This window comes from Bremia lactucae, linkage group LG8 (assembly GCF_004359215.1).
Source record: "Bremia lactucae strain SF5 linkage group LG8, whole genome shotgun sequence".
NCBI classification, from domain to species: Eukaryota; Oomycota; class Peronosporomycetes; order Peronosporales; family Peronosporaceae; genus Bremia; species Bremia lactucae.
Window position 1 is genome coordinate 4,625,248 of NC_090617.1, and position 20,961 is coordinate 4,646,208.

Here is a 20,961-nt window from a genome sequence, read left to right on the forward strand (position 1 = left end):
CGGTCAACGCCGTCGTCATCCTTCTGCATGAGCGCGCTGCCGATTGCAAAATTACTTGCATCGCAGACGACGCTAAAGGGCTTATCCGCGTCTGGCAATGCCAAGACCGGTGCCTCTACAAGAGATTGCTTCACTGATGTGAACGCATCTTCTTGTTCTTTTAACCAAACCCATTCTGTGTCCTTTTTAAGGAGATCAGATAATGGTTTAGTTTGCTCCGCATAATTCTTGCTATACTTATGCAAGTAATTAGCGAGCCCTAGGAATTGGCGCAAATCCTTCACATGCCGTGGGATTGGCCATTCCTTTACTGATTTTACCTTGTCTGGGTCTGCTCGTACACCATGTGTACCAACGATGCAGCCCAGTACAGGTATCTCAGGGACCCCTATGACGCACTTTTGCAAGTTGACGTACAATTGGGCGTCCTTTAAAGTCTGCAACACAGCGTCTAAATGACGCTTGTGCGACTCTATTGCGCTCAGCCCGTCCTCGGCCCTACTATGCACGAATACATCGTCAAAGTAATGGGGTGCGTAGGCACAGTGCTGACGCATCACGTGGGCCACCACCCGGTTGAATGTCGCTGGTGCGTTTTTCAAACCTTGGGGCATCACAAGCAACTCCCAAAGCATACCGCTTGGGGTGCTTACTGCCGTTTTGGCTACATCGGCCATTTTCTATTTAAAAAATTATAAAAATAAAGACCATATTTAGAAATTTTAAAATTATATAAAAATTTAAATTTAAAAAAATATTCGAAAGAATACGCCTTTAATGACACGAACAGCCTCTTCCCAGAAAGCAGTCGCCTCTTTCAACTCATGAGTACCTGATAGTAGCCATCCTTTAAATTTTAAGCAGAAAAGATAGTTGACTTTCTCATGGAGTTTAACAAGACATCTTTCCGCGGGATTGGTGTATGCGCCGGTATGGTCGCCGTGTTCAGCTTATTGTAAGCATGAAACACGCGGCATCCACCTGTGGCTTTACGCACACAAAAGGTCGGGCTGTAGTGAGGCAATTTAATCTCACGCACATGCCTCGCCTTAGCTCGCTTGTCGAAGAACTCATCGATATAATCGACCTGTTCTTTCGGCAACGGCCATTGCCTGTTCACACAATACTTGGTGCCAGGTTCGAGGTCTATCTCGTGCCCGATGCCCCTGTCTGCTTGTAATGACAAGTAGTCATGTGTCGCATAGTCCTGCACAGTTTGAGGTTTGTCACAGGATGTAAATTGTCTTTCGCGACCAAAAAAATGTCAACGATGCTTCCTGCAGCGAGAATAAAACTTCTAAAAATTTAAGTTTTGTACAGTCGAGGAACAATTCAATATCCGGCGGATTGCTCCTTGACTGTATAAGACTGAAATTTTAAGAAGCTATTCTCAACCGCGGCATTATACGACATTGCCACATGTGCAATTTCACACAATGTAGCATAAGTTGTGGAACTCAATTTATCATGCGAACCGTCGAAAATGGCATACAACATTGTCATTCTTTTACAAACTTCACAATAAATTGGCGATGGTTTCCAAGGACTAATTAATACGTGTCAGTATTTACATCGATTTTATTTTTGGACAGCCAATTTAACGTTGACGCAGGCGCACCGAACACTTATAAGTGGCTGGGTCTGGTGGAGGCGCATCGGGGATGTCGGCAGCTGAGTCACCACCGGTGTCGTACGTGCTGGTATCTATTTTCCCGGCGTCCGTGTTGGCGGGCGCATCCGTGCTGGTCTCCTGAGTCTCTACAGCGGGGATGTCTTCCTCAGGCGACTCTGCTTCGGGCGTGTCAGCTTCGGGCGGTTCGTCCACTTCTGACGTGTCCGCGTCTGGCGTGTACGCTTCTGACGTATTTATCTGAAGCGTGTCGTCCGTTTCGGGCGTGTCCGCTGTTGGCTTGCCCGCTTTCTTGGGCGAAGCACCTTTTAAGGGCGCGCAGGCTGTGTAGATCTGCCACGGAGTTGTGTGCAAAGCGATCCAATGGGATGCTAGTACGGAGGCTCCCTCGCACTTGGACTTATCGTACGGCAATCTCGCCGGCCGCTCCTTGAATGTCACAGCGCAGTTCCAATTGGAAAACGCAAGCACGTCATCGCACCAAACTTCGCAGGGGCCGTAGTGCATCGTATCAAAGCCATCCCATTCCACCATTTCGGGCAGTTCTTGCGGATCTCCGTCAATCAGCGCAAAGCCACACTCTTTTGTGGCGCCATCCACTGGCTTCTCGGTCGCAAAAGCGAAATCCCGGAGTGTTTTGTACTTGCTTTGATTAAACGCTTTGAAGTATGCGTCTGTATTTGTATCGGCGCCGGCGTTGTACGTCATTCCAGCTGGAAGAGGCAACACTTTGGGGTCGATGATGCCTGTCGGATTGTTCTTGTTATAAAAGTTTTTCGGGTAGGTTCCTGGCGGTGTAATCATGTTGTTGTGTGCATCCGTGAAATAAAAAAACACGGCCACTGCTAGTGCTGAAATGTTGACTCGACTATTAGCCATCTTACGAATGGGTTGGACCGTGTTTAGCAAGTTTAAGAATGACAAAGAGACATATTCGTCGAGCAGGCGTTCCTCGTGCACGAGCGACGATGGGACGAGAAGAAAAAAAACCTTGCGCTCAGGTCGCGATTAGGAGCGTGCTCAGTAGCAGATCCTCCTCGGTACGGACTCCGGTCCAATTCGAGCAGTCGAAAGGCCGATTATCCGTTTTACAAGTACTTGAGATATTTCGATTTGCTAGACGATCTTTTTTTTTTCTTATAGAAAAGCAGATGGACCTCCCCCATCAACTTTTTTATCTTTAAAAAGTGAATTAATTGTTCATCGCACTACGAAGACATGGAATTTTAATTATTAGCTCATATCCTTTTACCAGAAAGATAAAATTCTTTGAGGGCGGGGATTAACGGGAAAAATGCTCCCGCTTTGATGCTGCGAAAGGAGGTAAAGCGCATAAAACAGTGTACATGCCAAGTCTGTACTGCAAAAATACGGAGATTGCCAAAGGATTCAATCCTTGTTTATTATTTGAGACCCCAGCCCAAGATAGTATTGCATCCAGTACATTGACCAAGCGGCGTACCTTTAAAATGCCATTTGCTATACATTACGTATAGGCAAGCCTCCCTCTGTCGCTGAACGAGTTTCACAACTGCCAGCCGAGCCCTTTACATAGCGAAGAAAGCAAATTCACAGTACTTATTGTGTATTTTTTTCGAACTTAGAAAGGAACTCACTCGCTCTATCGTCGACGTAGTAAACGCATAATTCAGGAATACGCTTCAAGCCTTAATTGTCTAGAAGAATATGACTGGAGGCGGAATTCGTCATAAAGTTGATAATTATTCCTTTGTTCCTTATAGCTTGATATTTCACGAGTACTATTTGCCAATAAAATGAAGAATGCTTGAAAGTTCTCAATACTTTGTCTCCGACCGATAGCATAATATCCCAAAAACGAAGGCTCTAAACATTGATATCTTGGGCTTCCAAACATGCCTACTTCTCATGTAAATCCGAGGCTGATGGCCGGACATTAAATCTGATTTTTTCTGATTTCTGAAGACATGACACTGTCAATATTGCAGACAATGTCTTCCGACTCAAATCGTGTACCGTAAGACGAAGATGAAGAGGCTTTATATACATTCACATATAATCCTCGATAATCCCATGTCCATATATATTTTTCCTGCCTTCCAAAATCACAAATATATACTTTTGTAATTTTGTGAAACAAAGAAATTCCTCTTCTTGGATAAAAGTAATGAAATATCCTCTGAGAAATGGAGACAGATGAATTATTAGAGAACTTGCGAATTATAAAGGAAAACTGAATCTTGCATTCGATTCGCCGACAAACACGTAAGAAAGGTCTAAGTTTCATGCCGAAGACTATCCCTGCCGTAATAGTGCGCGAATTTAATTTACAGTACAAATTACATACCGACATACTTTTCTTCAAACATTAAATTTTGACTTCGGGATTGTGTCTTGATGCAAGGTCATATTACAAGCGCTGCAGAGAGCGATAAAGGAGAGGTAAAAGGTCGATCATCTGTTTAAGCAGTTGTATTGCAGATCATAAGAAATAATTGTCTCACTGAGATAAAAATGTAATGACGGCCAAGGAAGGACAGGCTGTGCGGTACCTGGTATGCAAAGACACGTTGAATGATGTTAGAAGTATAAGGCAATAAATTTCTTTACTGCAAGCACTAAAACTTCAAATACGACATAGCTTCTCGCTGTCAGTAATGTCATTAATGACGAAGTCAATTTTACATGTAGGCGGTGAAACGGGACCATACTGACTTGTACTGCTTCAGTACAAGTCCACATCGCACTGCCTCAGTGCGAGTGGTGCCTCACTCACTTCACGTACACTAGTACGTGCAGAGGAAGACTCTCATCAAAACACTCGCTTCAAAGGTTAAAAGTAAATTATATTTACTACAATAAGCTCATCTGCTTCTATCTATTCAATACAAACTTAATTACAAACTAATACAAAACATTTAATAAAGTCTTATCTATCAATCTCTTTGCGAGCGTCCAGCGCTGACTGGACCGCTTGAACAAGTGGATATAATGGCCTATATCTACAAATGGATAAGCTTTCCGAATACTACTACGCAAGGTGATATTCTCCAAATATTCTCTACCTTTAAAATAATATAATTGCTAACAACCTTATAGTGTTACTTTCATTTAACGATACACCCCATTACACCACCTCTCCCTTAAACGATAATCACTCTGACTGTCCTTGATAAAAGTGGTCACTATAAGACCACTTGATTGAAAACGATGTTGATTGGTCAGAGCCATCATTTTTAATTCTATCGCATGGTTAACAAATCCATGCGGTATGCGAATAGTGCGGCGCCTTCGGCTGCGGTAGATGCAGCCGCGGGCGACGCATTATTGTCTTGCCGCAGATGTGTCGTCTGCCGTAGTGTCATCTTCTCCCAAACTCTAAAAGTTGCGGGTGCACGTGTTGATACACCACGTGAATACGACCCCTCTTTGGAGGTCGAATACGAATGCGAGTCGGACGAAATGGCCGACTCGGGGAGAACAGAACAGTCACCTGATCATTGTCAGGCGGCTGACGATGAGCCTTCGAATGAGTGGCCACATTCGGGTAGACGTGCTAATAACATTCGCTACAGCATGTTTGTTTCCGACGATGAGGATGAATCCTCATCGCCAGTACCGTCTCCCATGCTGTCACCTGCACGTGTTTCTGTGCAAGGTGATGACGGTGGCGTAAGCCATCGTAATAAAAGCTCTTGTGGTGCTTCTGCTTCAGTGGGTACTACTCAGGGAGTCGTCGACACTAAAATGTCCCGTCTTGCCCCTGAGTAGAAGCCGTGGCTTTTTCCTGAACAGCTAATCAATAGGTTGTCGGGACAGACTACTGCAAGTCGCATTTGCTCAGTCAAATTTGGCAGGTCGCGCCAAAACTTGGGCACTAAGCCTTAAGCTGCGCGACCCATATGTCTTTGAATCGCTAGAGGCTTTCAAGGTCCGGCTCAAACTGACTTTGAACCGCCTAGGGCTGAGTTCAGAGCTCGATCAGAGTTTTTGAAACTCAAGCAAGGCAAGCGTGATGTTCACGCATATGCCTAGCACATACGACTCTAAGCGAGTTGTATAACAAATAACGCAGTTCATGAACACACGTTGATTACAGTGTTCATGCAAGGTCTAACTGATAATCCCGTGAAGTCCCACCTGTTCCGCTTGGAACTGGATACGCTTGAAAAAGCAGTATCCGTTGCAGAACAGGAGGACGTTTTCTTGAGACAGGTTCAAGCTAGTTCATCATCGTATCGTCCTTCAAGACGACTCGAGCTGGGACACCCAGAAAATAGGGACCTCTCTTATGTCGAAAGCGATTAACCTCGCTTTTCATCCAATAAGCGATAACAGAAAAGCAATCGCTGTCAAAAGTTAGGACATTACGCTCAGGAGTGTAGTGCTCCACGCCGAGAACCGAGAGATGATGAATTTTAATTTAAACCGAATGTCAAAAAGGGCAACGGTCGCGGGTCCGACGTTGTTGCAAATCGCAACAGCGAGGCGGACCGCCAAAAAACGGTCGGGGTCAGTAGGGGCACAACGCCCCACTGATCCAGCAACCTAAAGAGAGTTTGCAAATCTCTTGACTAAAGTTGCTCCAGACACACAATCATTATGTGTCTCTGCACCTAATGACGAGGGATACCTTATCAACTTGAAATTAAAACTGACAAATGATTTGTCACTTAAAGACCTGGTGGACTTGGAGCGTCGTATAGCTTTATTTGTCGCCAGTCACAAGAGGGTCGCACGCTCAAATATGTTGAGCGCGACATCCCTCCAACGAAGATGACGGTGCGTCTAGCGACAGGCGCATCGATAAGCGTAATGAAACGCGCAGTAAAATTTCACTAAACGTCAAAAAAATTACAGTACGATGATGATTTCTTCGTACTGGATTTGGATGACAAATTTGATGTCATCCGAGGTTTTCATTGGCTTAAGAAATATGAGCCAAGAAGCAGCAGGCAGCATCGATCCGTAAAGATGCCTGCCACTTGTTCATCGGATAGCCATCTCATGAACGTCTTGGAGCGTTTAGAAGCGTCTGATGTACTACGAGTGAAAGCGATGGCCTTACTTGTGGTACGGTCGTTAGTACAACTGCACGTGATCATTGTGTAATTTCCAATCACCCTATGGAGTCAGCTTCCGGCGGGTGTGCGAATACACAGGCAGCGCCGAAGGTCAACCACTCGAATAACTCGAGTGACTTGAGACATGAATGATCGCCAAGCGAGCGACATTCAAGAAGTATACCGGTGGTCCAAAATGGACATCACGGTGATCATAGGTCGAGTAGAGAGTCGACCGTAGAGGACCCGACTGTGATAGCGCAATCACACTCGGAAGACGTTAATGGAAAAGGTCCCCACGTACTTGAGGGGAAATCTCCTCAAATTGTTGAAGTTACTAGACTTCTAGATCCCGAGAGATTAATCCCTCGGCAGTCTGTGGATAAATCCCAGGAAGAACCCGAGACATTAAATGTCTTGGTTAATAACAGCTCAAGAGTAGGCGCTTATACTCTTGATCTATATGCGCCTCCGAAGTTAAATTCGGAGATTACTTAATTACCAACCCTAGATGGCAAGCGGTTCTTGAGAGATCTGCATGGTGGTAAAATCAAGCAGATCTGCGTACTCGTCACAGAGGACGGTTACGTAACCGCCATACGGTCAGCGGTAATTTTTGCAGAGAACGTACGGGTTCTTAGCAGCTCATCGATGAACGAAAGCGTCCTCGACGCGAAGACTCGGATTAAGAGATATACTACTCCATCCTGGAAGTCACTTAAGACAAATACTTTATCCAAGGATTTAATTAAATTCAAGGATGTATTCCCTAGAATAGTTCCATGCGAGTTGCCTGATAAAAAAGGCACTCGACATGAGATCGAGCTCAGATCGGGCTCAAATTACTGTGTCATGAAGCATTGACCACTCACTGCCTCGTATACAAGTACTTGCGATCGATAAATTCTTTAACGATCAATTACAAGCGAGCCATGTAAGGGAGTCAACCTTCCCACATAGCTCTCCGACCTTCTGTGTGCGAAAGGCCACAGGAGGGTGCCGGATAGTGCACGCATTCAACAAACTAAATCCTGCAACGGTACCGGCTCAAACGCCGATACCTAGAAAAGACGTAATCATCGATGGTATGTCTAAGAGTACAATCTTTTCATCTATGGATCTGATGGATAGGTTCTATTAAATCCTTATGCGTGAACGAAACATCCCGTACACAGCAGTGAGCACTTTCAGTCGGATGCTCTGGGAATGGCTAGTGATGCCTCAGGGGCTTAGTAACGCCCCTGCAACATTCAACAGATGTGTAACAAATCTGTTCAGACCGGTGCGAGAATTCGCACCGAGTTATTTTGACGATATATTCGTCCATAGCCGGGGAATGGACGGTAAGACGGACATGGAAGCTCATAAAACTCACGTTCGTCAGGTTCTTACACTTACACGAAAGCATAAGTTGAACGCAAATCTCAAGAAGTGTATATTTGCTGCATGCGAAATATCACTTCTTGGGTGAATCGTCGGTAAACACGGTGTGCGCCCTGATCCAGAAAAGATCAAGGCAATTACGGACTGGTTGGTTCCAGTCGATGTCAGTGGACTTAAAAAGTTCCTTGGATTAGCGGTGTACTTGCACAAGTACTCTCGCAATTATGCAGAGATGACAGTTCATCTCTCACGTCTCTTGAAAAAAGACGAGAAATGGCTATGGAACGCAGATTGTCAGCGTTCCTTTGAAGGTATCAAGCAATGCTTAATGCAATCGCCCATATTGGCGATTGCGGATCAAGACAGACCATTCCATGTGGTCTGTGACGCCAGCGATTTCGCAATCGGCTGTGCGTTAATGCAATACGATACAGATGGCGCGGAGCGCGTCGTCTGTTACCAATCGCGTCAGCTGCAACCAGCTGAACGCAATTATCCAGTGCATGACAAGGAACTCCTTGCCATGAAATATTCATTGGCTAAATTTAGGGTCTACCTCCTAGGAGATAGACCGTTCATCGTATATACGGACCATGCGTCATTACGCACGGCCGTCAATAGCCCACACCTCTCGCAAAGAATGGCGAGGTGGCTATCCTTCTTCGCGGAGTATAACTTCTCCGTCGAATATAAACCAGGACGACTTAATGTCGTCGCTGATGCGTTATCACGCCGACCCGATTTCGAGTCGGCCGTGCACTCCAACAGTGGAAATAACCCCGGTGTTGCTACACTCACTACGTTTCCGTCATCAACCTTACTTGATGACATAAAGAAAGCCTACACAGAAGATAAGTACCTTCTACGTTTCATGGATCATTTTAATGAATCCATCCGAAAAATCTCTTAAAGATTTACCGGCTTTATATCGATTGTCATCCGATCGATACACAACACGCAACGGCTTACTTTATAGTTTTGTCGCAAAAAAAAAGTAATATTTATTGTGAGGAGTAGTCTCTCCAGACAAACTATTGACTAGTCGTTCGGGCAAATGCCACGGCTTCTTCTCAGGGGGAGACGAGACATTTTACTGTCTTCACTCCCCCGAGTTGTACCCACTGGAGCAGGGGTACCAGAAGAACTATTATTACGATGGCTTACGCCATCGTCATCAACTTGCACAGGAACAGGTACAGGTAACCGTACGGGAGACGGAACAGGGCGATGAGAAATCATCCTAATCGTCGGGACCGAACAGACTATTAACTCATCTTTTAGACTGAGCTTTCTCTTTTGAAGGCTCATAGTCAGCCGCCTGACTTCTATCAGGCGACTGTCCTATTCTCCCCGAGTACTCGCATTCGTAGTTGACCTTCAAAGAGGGGTCACGTTCACGTGATGAACCACCACGTGCACCCGCAATATCTAGTGTTGCGCGAGAAGAAGATACTACAGCAGGCGAAACGTCTGCCGCAAGTTACAATAGTGCGTCGCCCGCGGCTGCATGTACCGCAGCCGAAGGCTCAGTACTATCAGCACCCCGCATTTACTTGATAACCATGCGAAAGAATTTGAAAGATGGTTCTGACCAATCAACATCATTTGATTAAGTGGTATCATAGTGACCACTCTACCCAATGACAGTCAGAGTGATGTCGTTTAAGGGAGGGGTGATGTAATGGGGAGTATCGTCACATGAAATAAACACTTAAAGGTTGTTAATTAATATTTTATCTAAAAGGTAAAGGATATTTGCAGGATATTACTTGATATAGTAATGTTCAGAAATCTTATCCATAAATAGGTACAGGCTATTACATCTAGTTATCCTGAAGACTAATCAGCTGTTAACGTAAACAAAGAGAGAGAGAGCGATAAGATTTCGATTGTATGTTTAGTATAAGTTTATAGTTAAGTTAGCATTAAAAGATAGAAAGAAGAGAAACTGTATTATATTATTACAGTTATCATTTACCCCTCTTTAAAGCAAAAGTTTTGAAGAGAAGTCTTCCTCTCCACGTACTAGTGTACATAAAGTGACGTGAGGCACCACTCGCAACTGAAGCAGGCGAAGTGGACTTGTACTGGAGCAGTACAAGACGTAGTGCCCCGTTACACTGAATATGATACTTAAATGCTGAGTAAAGTATATGTTTCCGGTTGATGGCAGCGGAACATCGTCAATACGGTAACTTCGACAAATTTGATAAATATTAGCCAACAGTGGAAGTACGACACCACGATTTGAGACCTCAGCAGAAGCAACACCCCAAGTTAATAGTTCCGAATATAAATAAAGAAGCAATCGAAAATCATGCCTTTGGTGCTAATACAAGCATGACGTCGAATTCTACGCCGCGTCAGTAGAGCATCCCGCCCCGACTGCGCTCCTGAATATCCCGGCCCCTAAGTGGTCGATGCAGAACTCATGCGTCTCGCACGCTGGTTCTTGTCACCGCTTTTTGAAAAGGGAGTCCTCGTGCTGGGCATCTTTGCCCCAGCAGGGACTCTAACATAGCAGCGAGCCATCATATGGCTGCGCTTGCCGCATTTAAAAACAGACGACGTATGCATTGCCCAACTCCATAGGAGTGGCATCTGTCCTCTCGGCCGATGGCTTATACCAAGCTGTCGCCGAGGCACTGTTGTAGGATTGCTCCTCAACTCAGGCAATTTGGATTGCCTCTTCCATCGTCGACGGCACCTTTATGAAAAGGGCCTGTCGAGATGGGCCATGCCGTAGTCCGTTCGTAAACGTGGGCACCTTAATGAGCTCCGGATCGGACCTATGGTATGGACGCCGACAGCAAGCGCATCTCCTGCACATACTCTTGCAGATATCGCTTTGCCTGCGAGCTCCAAAGAAACACGCCTGAAGCAACGCTTCGTTGTTCGGCGGCTGATAGATGGCGCGAATCTTTTCCTTAAAGATCGCCCATGTACGGAACGCCTTTCTATCCATCATAAGCGCCGAGTAAGTCCACTCTGAGGCCTTACCGCGCAGATGCGACATAGCTTACGACACCATCCGGCTGTCGTCCAAGATGAGCTGCGTGACACCGCATTGCTCCACGGCTATATGCCAGTGGATAATCGTGTGCGCTGCAGTTCCATCTAACTTAGGCGGGTCCATCCGAATGGGCCTTGGCTAATGCGGCCGGGTAGAGAGCATCTCAACAGTCCTGTTGAGAGCCTCGCTCCGTGCCTGCTCATGCCTCAGCTCATCCTGAGTCTGAGTGACGGACTCCGCTGCAGCATGGCCTTGTGCCTCGAACGCGGCCCTCCGCTGTCCTAGCACGAATGCCTCAAACTGCTCCAACTGAGCAACATGTTGCTTAGGAGGACTACCCAGGAGCCTGGCCAGGGCTTGTTCACCAAGTTCCTGCGCCATTAGCCCTGCCACCTCCCGATGATGTTCGGAGAGGTGAGGAAAATGAGCATAATCAATATTGAGGCGCATCCTCGCGTACACACGCAGAGATGCGGGTCGTGGGAAGGATTTCAAGTGCTACCAAGTGTAGGCGGGCACGTCGTAATGCGGCCACGATCTACGTAGATACACACGCTAACACAGCAAGGAAGCGGTTTACCTGCTTCTCTTGCGTGCAGTGAGGTAGTTGTGGTGGGCGCGTTGGCAACCTCACCCAACACACTAAGTACTCTGGTTAAGTGTCGTCACAGGAGCGGTAATCCGACTCCTCGTGCGCACTTACCAAGTAGCAAGTAGTTTTCAGACTGATTTATATTCAATCGATTTAAATATAAATACCTATTTTTACCAATTAAAATGTCGTCTCTATAAATAACACTTAATATATATGTATTGCGAGCGTATCTTTCTAGATACCTCGCGAAACGGATGATGCTGGGCGTCATCCCTCCTAATGTGAATGTACCCATGTGTATCACATCCACAAGGGTAGGGTCAAAAATGTGCACCACACCCGAGTGCTGGGTCTGATTACTATTATTTAGTTATTGACTATCCCCTTAAGTACACCAAGTGTACTTAACGGGGACTGTGTAACATTAAGGCAACTTTAGCCCGTTACATTCGCGGTCCAGTCATCATTCGACGCGCGCAAAGAGAAAGACAGATAAGACTTTTATTACATGTTTTGTATTAGTTTAACTAAGTTAGTATTAAGTAGATAGAATGAAAAAAACTTATGATATTAACACAGTTCTAAAAATTCCTATTTAAAGCAAGTTTTTTAAAAAGAGTCTTCCTCTGCACGTTCTACTGTACGTAAAGTGACGTGAGGCACCACTTGCACTTAGGCAGTGTGAAGTGGACTTGTACTGAAGCAGTACAAGTCAGTAGTGCCTCGTTACACCTGGAAGCACTTTGTAGTCCGTCCAAGGACCACAATTCCATCAACTAACATGGGTATGTTAGATGATAATGGAAATACGTATCACTTTCCGCGTAATAGCTATTCATTTTTAAGTAACATAAAAAAGGAGTGCGATCGAACGAATCAATTCGACTGTAGGGAACGATGCCATCTTGGCCATGCTGTCCGGTTTGGACAGAAATGCCCCTTATTCAGCCATCGCCAAGTTCATACAACATGAACTTGACGAGGCGAAGGAGAAGATGAAATTAGCGTTGCTTTTTCAGCAAGGCTCTCAACAGGCAGAAATGTTGAGGTTGCAACAGGCACAAACCCCTGTACCTGGGATTACACACACGCGTTGTTCCGAAACTCTATAGATTGATCTCTCTTAGTATAGAGGAGTCGAACAAGGCTCCCTCTCAAGATGGTTTGTCGACTTGGACGATGCCATAAAGGCACGTCACATCATCGACGAGCAAATGCAAGTCGCATTCGCTCAATCAAATTTGGCAGGTCGTGCCAAAACTTGGGCATTGGGCCTTAATTGCGCGACCCATACGTCTTTGGGTCGCTAGAGGCTTTGAAGCCCAGCTCAAACAGATGTTTGAACCGCCTAGGGCTGAGTTTAGAGATCGATCAGAGCTTCTAAAACTCAAGCAGGGCAAGCATGATGTTCACGCTTATGCTCAGCACAAACTACTCTTAGCGAGTTGTATCACGATCAACCCAGTTCATGAACACACGTTGATTACGGTGTTCATGTAAGGTCGTACGGATGGTCCCGTAAAGACCCACATGTTCCGCTTGGAACTGGATACGCTTGAAGAAGCAATATCCGTGGCGGAACAGGAGGACTTTAGCTTGGGACAGGCTCAAGCTAGTTCGTCATCATATCGTCCTCCAAGACGACACGAAGTGGGAGGTCCAGAACCCATGGACCTCTCTTATGTCGAAAGCGAGAAACCTCGCTTTTCAATCATAAGCGATAACAGAAATGCAATCGCTGTCAAAAGTTAGGACACTACGCTCATGAGTAGTGCTCCACGCCCAAAATTGAGAGGTACTGAATGTAATTATAAACCGAATGCCAAAAAGGGCAACGGTCGCGGGTCCGACGTTGTTGCGGAATCGCAACAGCGATGCGGACCGCCTAAAAACGGTCGGGGTCAGTAGGGGCGTTGCGCCCCTACTGATCCAGCAACCTCAAGAGAATTTGCAAATCTCTTGACTAAAGTTGCTCCAGACACACAATCATTATGTGTCTCCGCACCTGGTGATGAGGTATTTCTCATCACCTTAAAGCTGAAAGTGACATGATTTGTCACTTAGAGCCCTAGTGGACTGCGAAGCGCTGAAATACTTTATTCGTCGCCAGTCACTAGAGGGTCGTACGCCCAAATATCTTGAGTGCGACATCTTTCCAACGAGGATAACGGTGCGTCTAGCGACAGGCGTAGTATAATTTCACTATACGTTAAGAGATTCACAGTATGATGCTGATTTTATCGTACTGGATTTGGATGACAAATTTGATGTCATCCTAGGTTTACCTTGGCTCAGAAAAATATGAGCCAAGAATCAGCTGGCAGCATCGATCCGTGAAGTTGCCTGCCACTTGTTCATCAGATGGCCATCTGATGAACGTGTTGGAGCGTTTTACAAGCGTGTGATGTACTACGAGTGAGTGCGATGGCCTTACTTGTTGTACAATTGTTTGTATTGTTAGTACGACTGCATAAGATCCCAGTGTGATTACTAATCAACCTTTGGAGTTAGCTTCCGGCGGCTGTGTTAATTCACAGGCAGCGCCGAAGGTCCACCACTCGAAGAGGTCGAATGGATTGAGACATGAATGTATGCCTGGCGAACGACATTCAAGGAGTATGCCGGTTGCCCCAAAAGGACAACACGATGATCCTAGGTTGAGTAGAGAGTCAACCATAGAGGACCCGACTGTGATAGCGCAATCACACTCGGAAGACGTTGAAGGAAAAGGTCTTCACGTACTTGAGGAGAAATCTCCTCAATTAGTTGAAGTAACTAGCCTCCAAGATCATGAGGGATTGATGCCTCGGCAGCCTGTGGATAAATCCTAGGAAGAAACTGAGAAATTAGATTGTCTTGGTTAACGACGGATCAAGAGTAGGCGCTTATACTCTTAATCTGTATGCGCCTCCGAAACTAACTTCGGAGATAACTTTATTGCCAACCCTAGAACCTAAGCAGTTCTTGAGAGATCTGCATTGTGGTACAATCAAGCAGATCGGTGTACTCGTCACATAGGACGGTTACGTAACCGACATACGGTCAGCAGTAATTTTGCAGAGAACGAACGGGTTCTCAGCAGCTCATCGATGAACGAAAGTGTCCTCGATGTGAAGACTCGAATTAAGAGATATACTACTCAATCTTGGGAGTCACTCAAGACAAATCCTATGTACGAGGATTTAATAGAATTAAGGGATATATTCCCTGAAGCAGTTCCATGCGAGTTGCCTAAGGATAAAGGGACTCGACATGAGATCGAGCTCAAATCGGGCTCGAAGTACTGTGTCATGAAGCAGCGGTCACTGCCTCGTGAACAACTTGCGATCGATAAAAACTTTATCGATCGATAAAAAGCGGGCCATGTGACGGAGTCAACCTCCCCACATAGCTCTTCGACCTTCTGTGTGCGAAAAGCCACAGGAGGGTGGCGGATAGTGCTCGCATTCAACAAACTGAATGCTGCAATAGTACCGGCCCAAACGCCGAGACCTAGAAAGACTTAATCATGGGTGATATGTCTAAGAGTACAATCTTTTCGTCTATGGATCTGATGGATGGGTTCTATCAAATCCTTATTCGTGAACGGAACAGCCCGAACACAGCAGTGAGCACTCCCAGTGAGATGCTCTGGGAATGGCAAGTGATGCCCCAAGGGCTTAGAAACGCCCCTGCAACATACAACAGATTAGTAACAAATCTGTTGAGACCGGTGCAAGAATTCGCACCGAGTTTTTTTTACGATGTGTTCGTCCATAGCCGAGCCATGGACTGTAGGGCGGACGTGGAAGCTTATAAAACTCTCGTCTGTCAGGTTTTTACACTTATGCGAAAACATAAGTTGTATGCAAATCTCAAGAAGTGTATATTCGCTGCAAGCAAAATACCACTTCTTGGGTGCATTGTCGGTAAACACGGCGTGCGCCCTGATCCCGAAAAGATCAAGGCAATCACCGACAGGCCAGTTCCAGTCGAGTTCAAAAGACTTAGAAAGTTCCTTCGATTAGCGGCGTACTTGCACAAGTACACCCGCAATTATGCCGAGATGACAGTTTATCTCTCTCATCTCTTGAAAAAAGACGAGAGATGGCTATGGAACGCAGATTGTCAGCGTTCCTTTGAAAGAATCAAGCAAAGCTTGATGCAATCGCCAAGATGGGCGATTGCAGATCAAGACAGACTATTCCATATCGTCTGTGACGTCAGCGATTTCGCAATCGGCTGTGCGTTAATGCAATTTGATACAGACGGCGCGGAGCGCGTCGTCTGTAGCTAACCGCGTCAGCTGCAACCAGCTGAACGCAATTACCCAGAGTATGACAAGGAACTCCTTGCCATGAAATATGCACTGGCTAAGTTTAGAGTCTACCGTCGTAGAGACGCTTCGAGGTTATGTCCAATCGTATCCGAATCGGAGCGAGATTTATAGATAATCGAATTTGCCTTAAGAAATTAGGTGTATGCATCTACAACGCATACACCCCTTCACATGACAGCTGGGAGCCTCGTTCCCAGCCGGTTATTGACGTGAGGAAGGTCCATAGAAAAAACACGCCCCTGACTGTTGTAAATCGATTTCATAACGTCATTCGCATCGCGCATCTCGATAGAGATGCAAAGCCTTCCCCAGGGCAAGGAAGGGAAACCGACATTCCGTCTTACTCGCTTCGTGTTGTATACACGACACGGACAGGAATCATCCCACGTGAGGCATTGAAATCCTGCCTCATGTGACAACAGATGCAATTTATACCTTGCACCGGTTGGACCTCAAACTTAAAGCGAATCGCGTTAAGTTCCTTAGAGTCAGGCTTCGCGTCCAATCTCTTTGACATCGCGATTGAAGGCGGTCCAGGCATGCATCAGCGAGAATTTGTCTCACTTGTTGTTGCCACTGTACCGTCGATGCTCAAAACAGCATCGAGATAAAAAGTTTCTTCAGCGCGAAAGTTCTTCGCGCTAGAATCAAAGCCATATAGCTTTGTCGCAAAAAATATGAATTATTAATTGTGAGTTGTTGCTCGTTGACGATTTGACGAGTCTTATGGCAGCGTCCAACTCGACAACCATCTCAAGAGGGAGTCTTCTTCGACTCCTTTATACTTATAAATGTCAATCTTTAGAGTTTCGGGACGACGCGTATGCATCTTCCCAAGTACAGGGGTCTGTACTTGTTGTAAACTCAACAGTTCTGCCTGTTGAGAGCCTTGCTGATTAAGCAAGACTACCTTCTCCTTCGCCTCGTCAGGTTTATGTTGTATGAACTTGGCGATGGCTGAATAGAGGGCATCTCTGTATAAACCGGACAGCATGGCCAAGATGGCATCGTTCTTTACGGTCGAACTCATTCGTTCGACCGCAATCCTTTCTATGCCAGTTAGAAAGGAGTAGCTATCACGCGAAACGTCATGCGTATTTCCATTATCATCTAACATGTCCATGTTAGGTGATGGAAGTGTGGTCCTTAAACGGACTTCAAAGTGCTACCAGGTGTAACGGGGCACTACTGACTTGTACTGCTTCAGTACAAGTCAACTTCGCACTGGATTACCGTCGTGACGACACTTTACTAGAGTACTTAGTGCGTTGGATGAGGTCGCTAAGGCGTCCACCACAACTACCTCTCTGCACGCAAGAGAAGACGATTATTTCACTTCTTCGCTGTGCCAGGGTGAGTGTCTAAGCTGAGCGTGGCCGCATGAAGACGTGCCAGCCTGAACGGGGTGTATCGTTACATGAAATTAACACTTAAAGTTTGGTAATTTATATATTATCTAAAAGGTAGGTAATATTTGGAGAACATTACTTTACATGGTAATATTCTAAAATCTTTTCAATTGGTAGATAAAGACCATTATATATGCTTTCTCCGCCGTACAGTTAGCGCTGTACGCGCGCAAAGAGAGAGGTATTGAGATTAAGGGAACTACTTCAAGAATAAGGCATGCAAATGGCTGAGCCTATGTAAATGAAGCTGGACACACAAGCGGCGATAACGTAATTGGAGAGCGAAACAAAGTACGGCAAGTGCCACGCCCGTAGATGCTCCTTTCAAAATTTATATGCCACTACGCTAGCGCTATTATTGTGAAACTAATTCTTGTAAAGTCTGTCGAGATGATCGCAGATTTGCGAACAAAGGCCTTCCCTTCTCAAGGATTGTCGAACTGCGTGATATGTTTACTTGAAGGCCATATAATGTGCAAGCGAGGGGGAGTGTTAGAATGTTCTGTTCTTACAAGGTGGAAATAGGCCAAGAGCGCCCGGACTTGATTGGAAAGTTATGGAAATACGATAAGAAAGGGCAGCAATATGAGGAAGAGCGATAATATGAGCAGGAAAAATGGCGACAAGTACAGGAGATGTAAGAAAAGTCTATGCTTGCAGAGTTGTTACTTGTGGCCGAGACTGTAAAAACAAAAGTAGGTATATTAAAATAGTGTGTCATTTGTGAGTGAATTGATTCACGTGCATTTATTCCTACAAAACGTTGGTAGCCATCCAATCCTCGCGACCATTGTTTGTAACCACGTTAATTTCGTTGTGTTGAAAGTCAAGGCACAGATCGGGGGACGTCACTATCTGTCAGGATAGCGCTGATGAATCCCAAACATCAGTTCCCTCTAGGGGTAATATCACCTGCAATGTTCCCAAATATTTTATCTCTATTAAATTCTTTTTTTTTTCAAAAAAACATGTCCACTGCAACCTTTGATGTACCTGAAACCAGCGAACCACCCAAATAAACTCCAACTACCGTGACATCGACTTTGTCTCTTGAAGAACAAACACATATCCGTCGTGCACTGCACGAGAGAAGCATCGTACAATTTCGAGTGCAGTACTTGCTAAAAGTCCGTCAGGTTTGCTTTAAACCACACAATGATTTATTTATAGGAAGTGCTAGCTGACTCGAACTTTGACACCGTATTCTTTCAAATTGGTGTTGTCAAAATTCATTCCATTCGAAAATTTCATAAAACAATTCAGATGCTTTTCTAAATTGGCCTTTATATACGCATTTGCTACATCTCCATGGCGAGCCGGCACATTTCAGCGTCGTGACAAAACCAATGACACTTTATCTGTACTTAGTTGCATGACTGCAACAAACGTCAAAGCATAGTTGATTTCAAATAATTATTCATTTCTACATGCGACAAGTCGAGCTTTGTGTCTTTAACGTTACCCTTTGTGTATGTCTTTGTATTAAATACGCACTTGTTGTGCAGAACATGCAATAATTTTAGTTGGGTCACCACCTCCCACCCGCCGTTCGTAATCAAAGCATCCAACTCTTCCGACATTGCTGTAACCAATTTGCTTCTTCTTTTACTTTCCATCGCCTCACCATAACTTTTTATGTTGGGTTCACATGCCATATTTACGACTCCTTGAAGTTCTTCAGACGGTACGACCTTGGTCTTGTTTTTGCGCATTGACCGAATCAAATGTCGATCACGTGTCCATCCAGACGAACTTTCGCTTTTTTTTTTCTGTTCGCGGCGCATCGTTATGCCCTGCCTGATAATCCGCATCTTCTTAATGTCCTTGTAAGGTCACTTTCTCGCTTCGTGTCCGTGAGTTTTATTCCAGAGGCAGGGTCTCGGCGCGATATAATTCTATCAGATTGCCGCTCTGAGCATCCGAATCGATTCATGTTTTTTTTGTCAGCACAGCCATGATTCCATCCAAAAAGATGGATATCTGCAAAAAGTGTCTTCGTAAACTTGTCCGAAAAGTATATCATTTACATAATCAACATCCATGATATGAATTTCTCCTGTACAGGGACCAAAATGCGCCTCCCTTCGCAATATTCAATTACGCAACCATTCTGTAGGCGGGCGCTACTTAAGCTGCTACGCACTGATAGCACACACCTTCTATGCACAGTACGCAAACATTCAACCGTATTCTCTCACGTACAGTGAGGTAGTTGATGAGCCTATGCGACCTCACCCAACATACCCGAAGCCTTAGTTTAGTGACGTCACGGGAGCGGTAATCTGACTCGACTTGCGCACTTGTGAGCTAGGAAGATGTTTTCAGACTAATTTATATTTAATCGTATTAAATATAATCCTATTTTAACCAATCTTAAATATCACCTCTGTAGATATGCACTGATGTATTTGCCTTAATTAATAGAAACTACCGAAACGATTCTTGTTATTAATTCAAATACATAGGTCCAATTCTAACGAAATTGACGGCGGGACACAAAGCGGAGGTACCTCGAAACTTCACATACACAAGAGTACAGAGAAAAGTATCGAAGTAGCTATGGGTCTTAGCTACCAAAGGTAATTCAACGGATTAGAATTTTAGCAAAACAAAGCCAAATTAATATAATGAGTTTCCCACGTAACGATCTTCTATCTACTACTGAGCTTATTATATTAACATCTAACTAAGTATGGCGCCTCCTTGCGCACCGCACAATCGTGTCTTGAACCGATTGGCGGGGTTGATTTAGACTTAAATCAACCAATCAATAGAGCTAATGTCCTATTGCATCAACAGTACCAAACTTGGTATTATTGGAACTATTTTAGTCAAAATAATAAAGATAATACTTTGTACTTCTTTGTTTATTTCCTTTTATATAAAATGATAATTGTTATTGCTCTTACAGGAAATAATACTTATGTAACGGGACACCACGTTTCAATCTATCAACAATAGGAAAGGTGGAATCGGGGAGTCAATAGTTTCCAGCATTGCCATAGATGTTCATATAATTTTTTCACACTTCGGCCAATTTTACGTTCGAAAATGCTAGAACATTTATGATTTTAATAAAAAAAAACGATCGTGAGTTGAGCATACACATATAATTTATGTCACAACGTTTCTAGTCTAGGCAATTGTATATTTATATGCCTTTTGTAGGCGGGCACGGCTTAATGCGGCCACGCCCTACTTAGACACACAACCTAGCACAGCGAGGAAGCGGATAGACCGTCTTCTCTTGCGTGCATGACGTAGTTGTGGTAGGCGCCTTAGCGACCTCACCCAACGCACTAAATACTCTAGTAAAGTGTCGTCATGGAAGCGGTTTTTCGGCTCCTCTTGCGGACTTACTAAGTAGAAAGTAGTTTTCAGACGTATCGGATGACGCCCGTCGTCACGGATGACGCTAGGCGTCATCCCTCCTAGTGTGAATGCACGTATGTGCATCACATACACAAGGGTTGGTCACTTAGTAGACTTCGATTAAATCATGCAATCAGATTAAAATGGTTCTGAACATGTCATTGCTAATAGCTTTCGACTGACTAATTAGTGCCTGTCA

At 44.9% G+C, this 20,961-nt stretch overlaps 1 protein-coding gene across 1 annotated transcript; it reads right to left on the reverse strand.

Annotated features, from left to right (window-relative positions):
• Nucleotides 1–1,597: 1,597 nt before the first annotated feature.
• Nucleotides 1,598–2,509, reverse strand: CCR75_005527 (uncharacterized protein; the record flags this gene model as incomplete). The annotated part of the gene is made up of 1 exon (XM_067963608.1): nucleotides 1,598–2,509. One exon carries the CDS (start codon nucleotides 2,507–2,509, stop codon nucleotides 1,598–1,600), a length of 912 nt encoding a protein of 303 aa, XP_067815558.1.
• Between the last annotated feature and the right edge of the window lie 18,452 nt (nucleotides 2,510–20,961).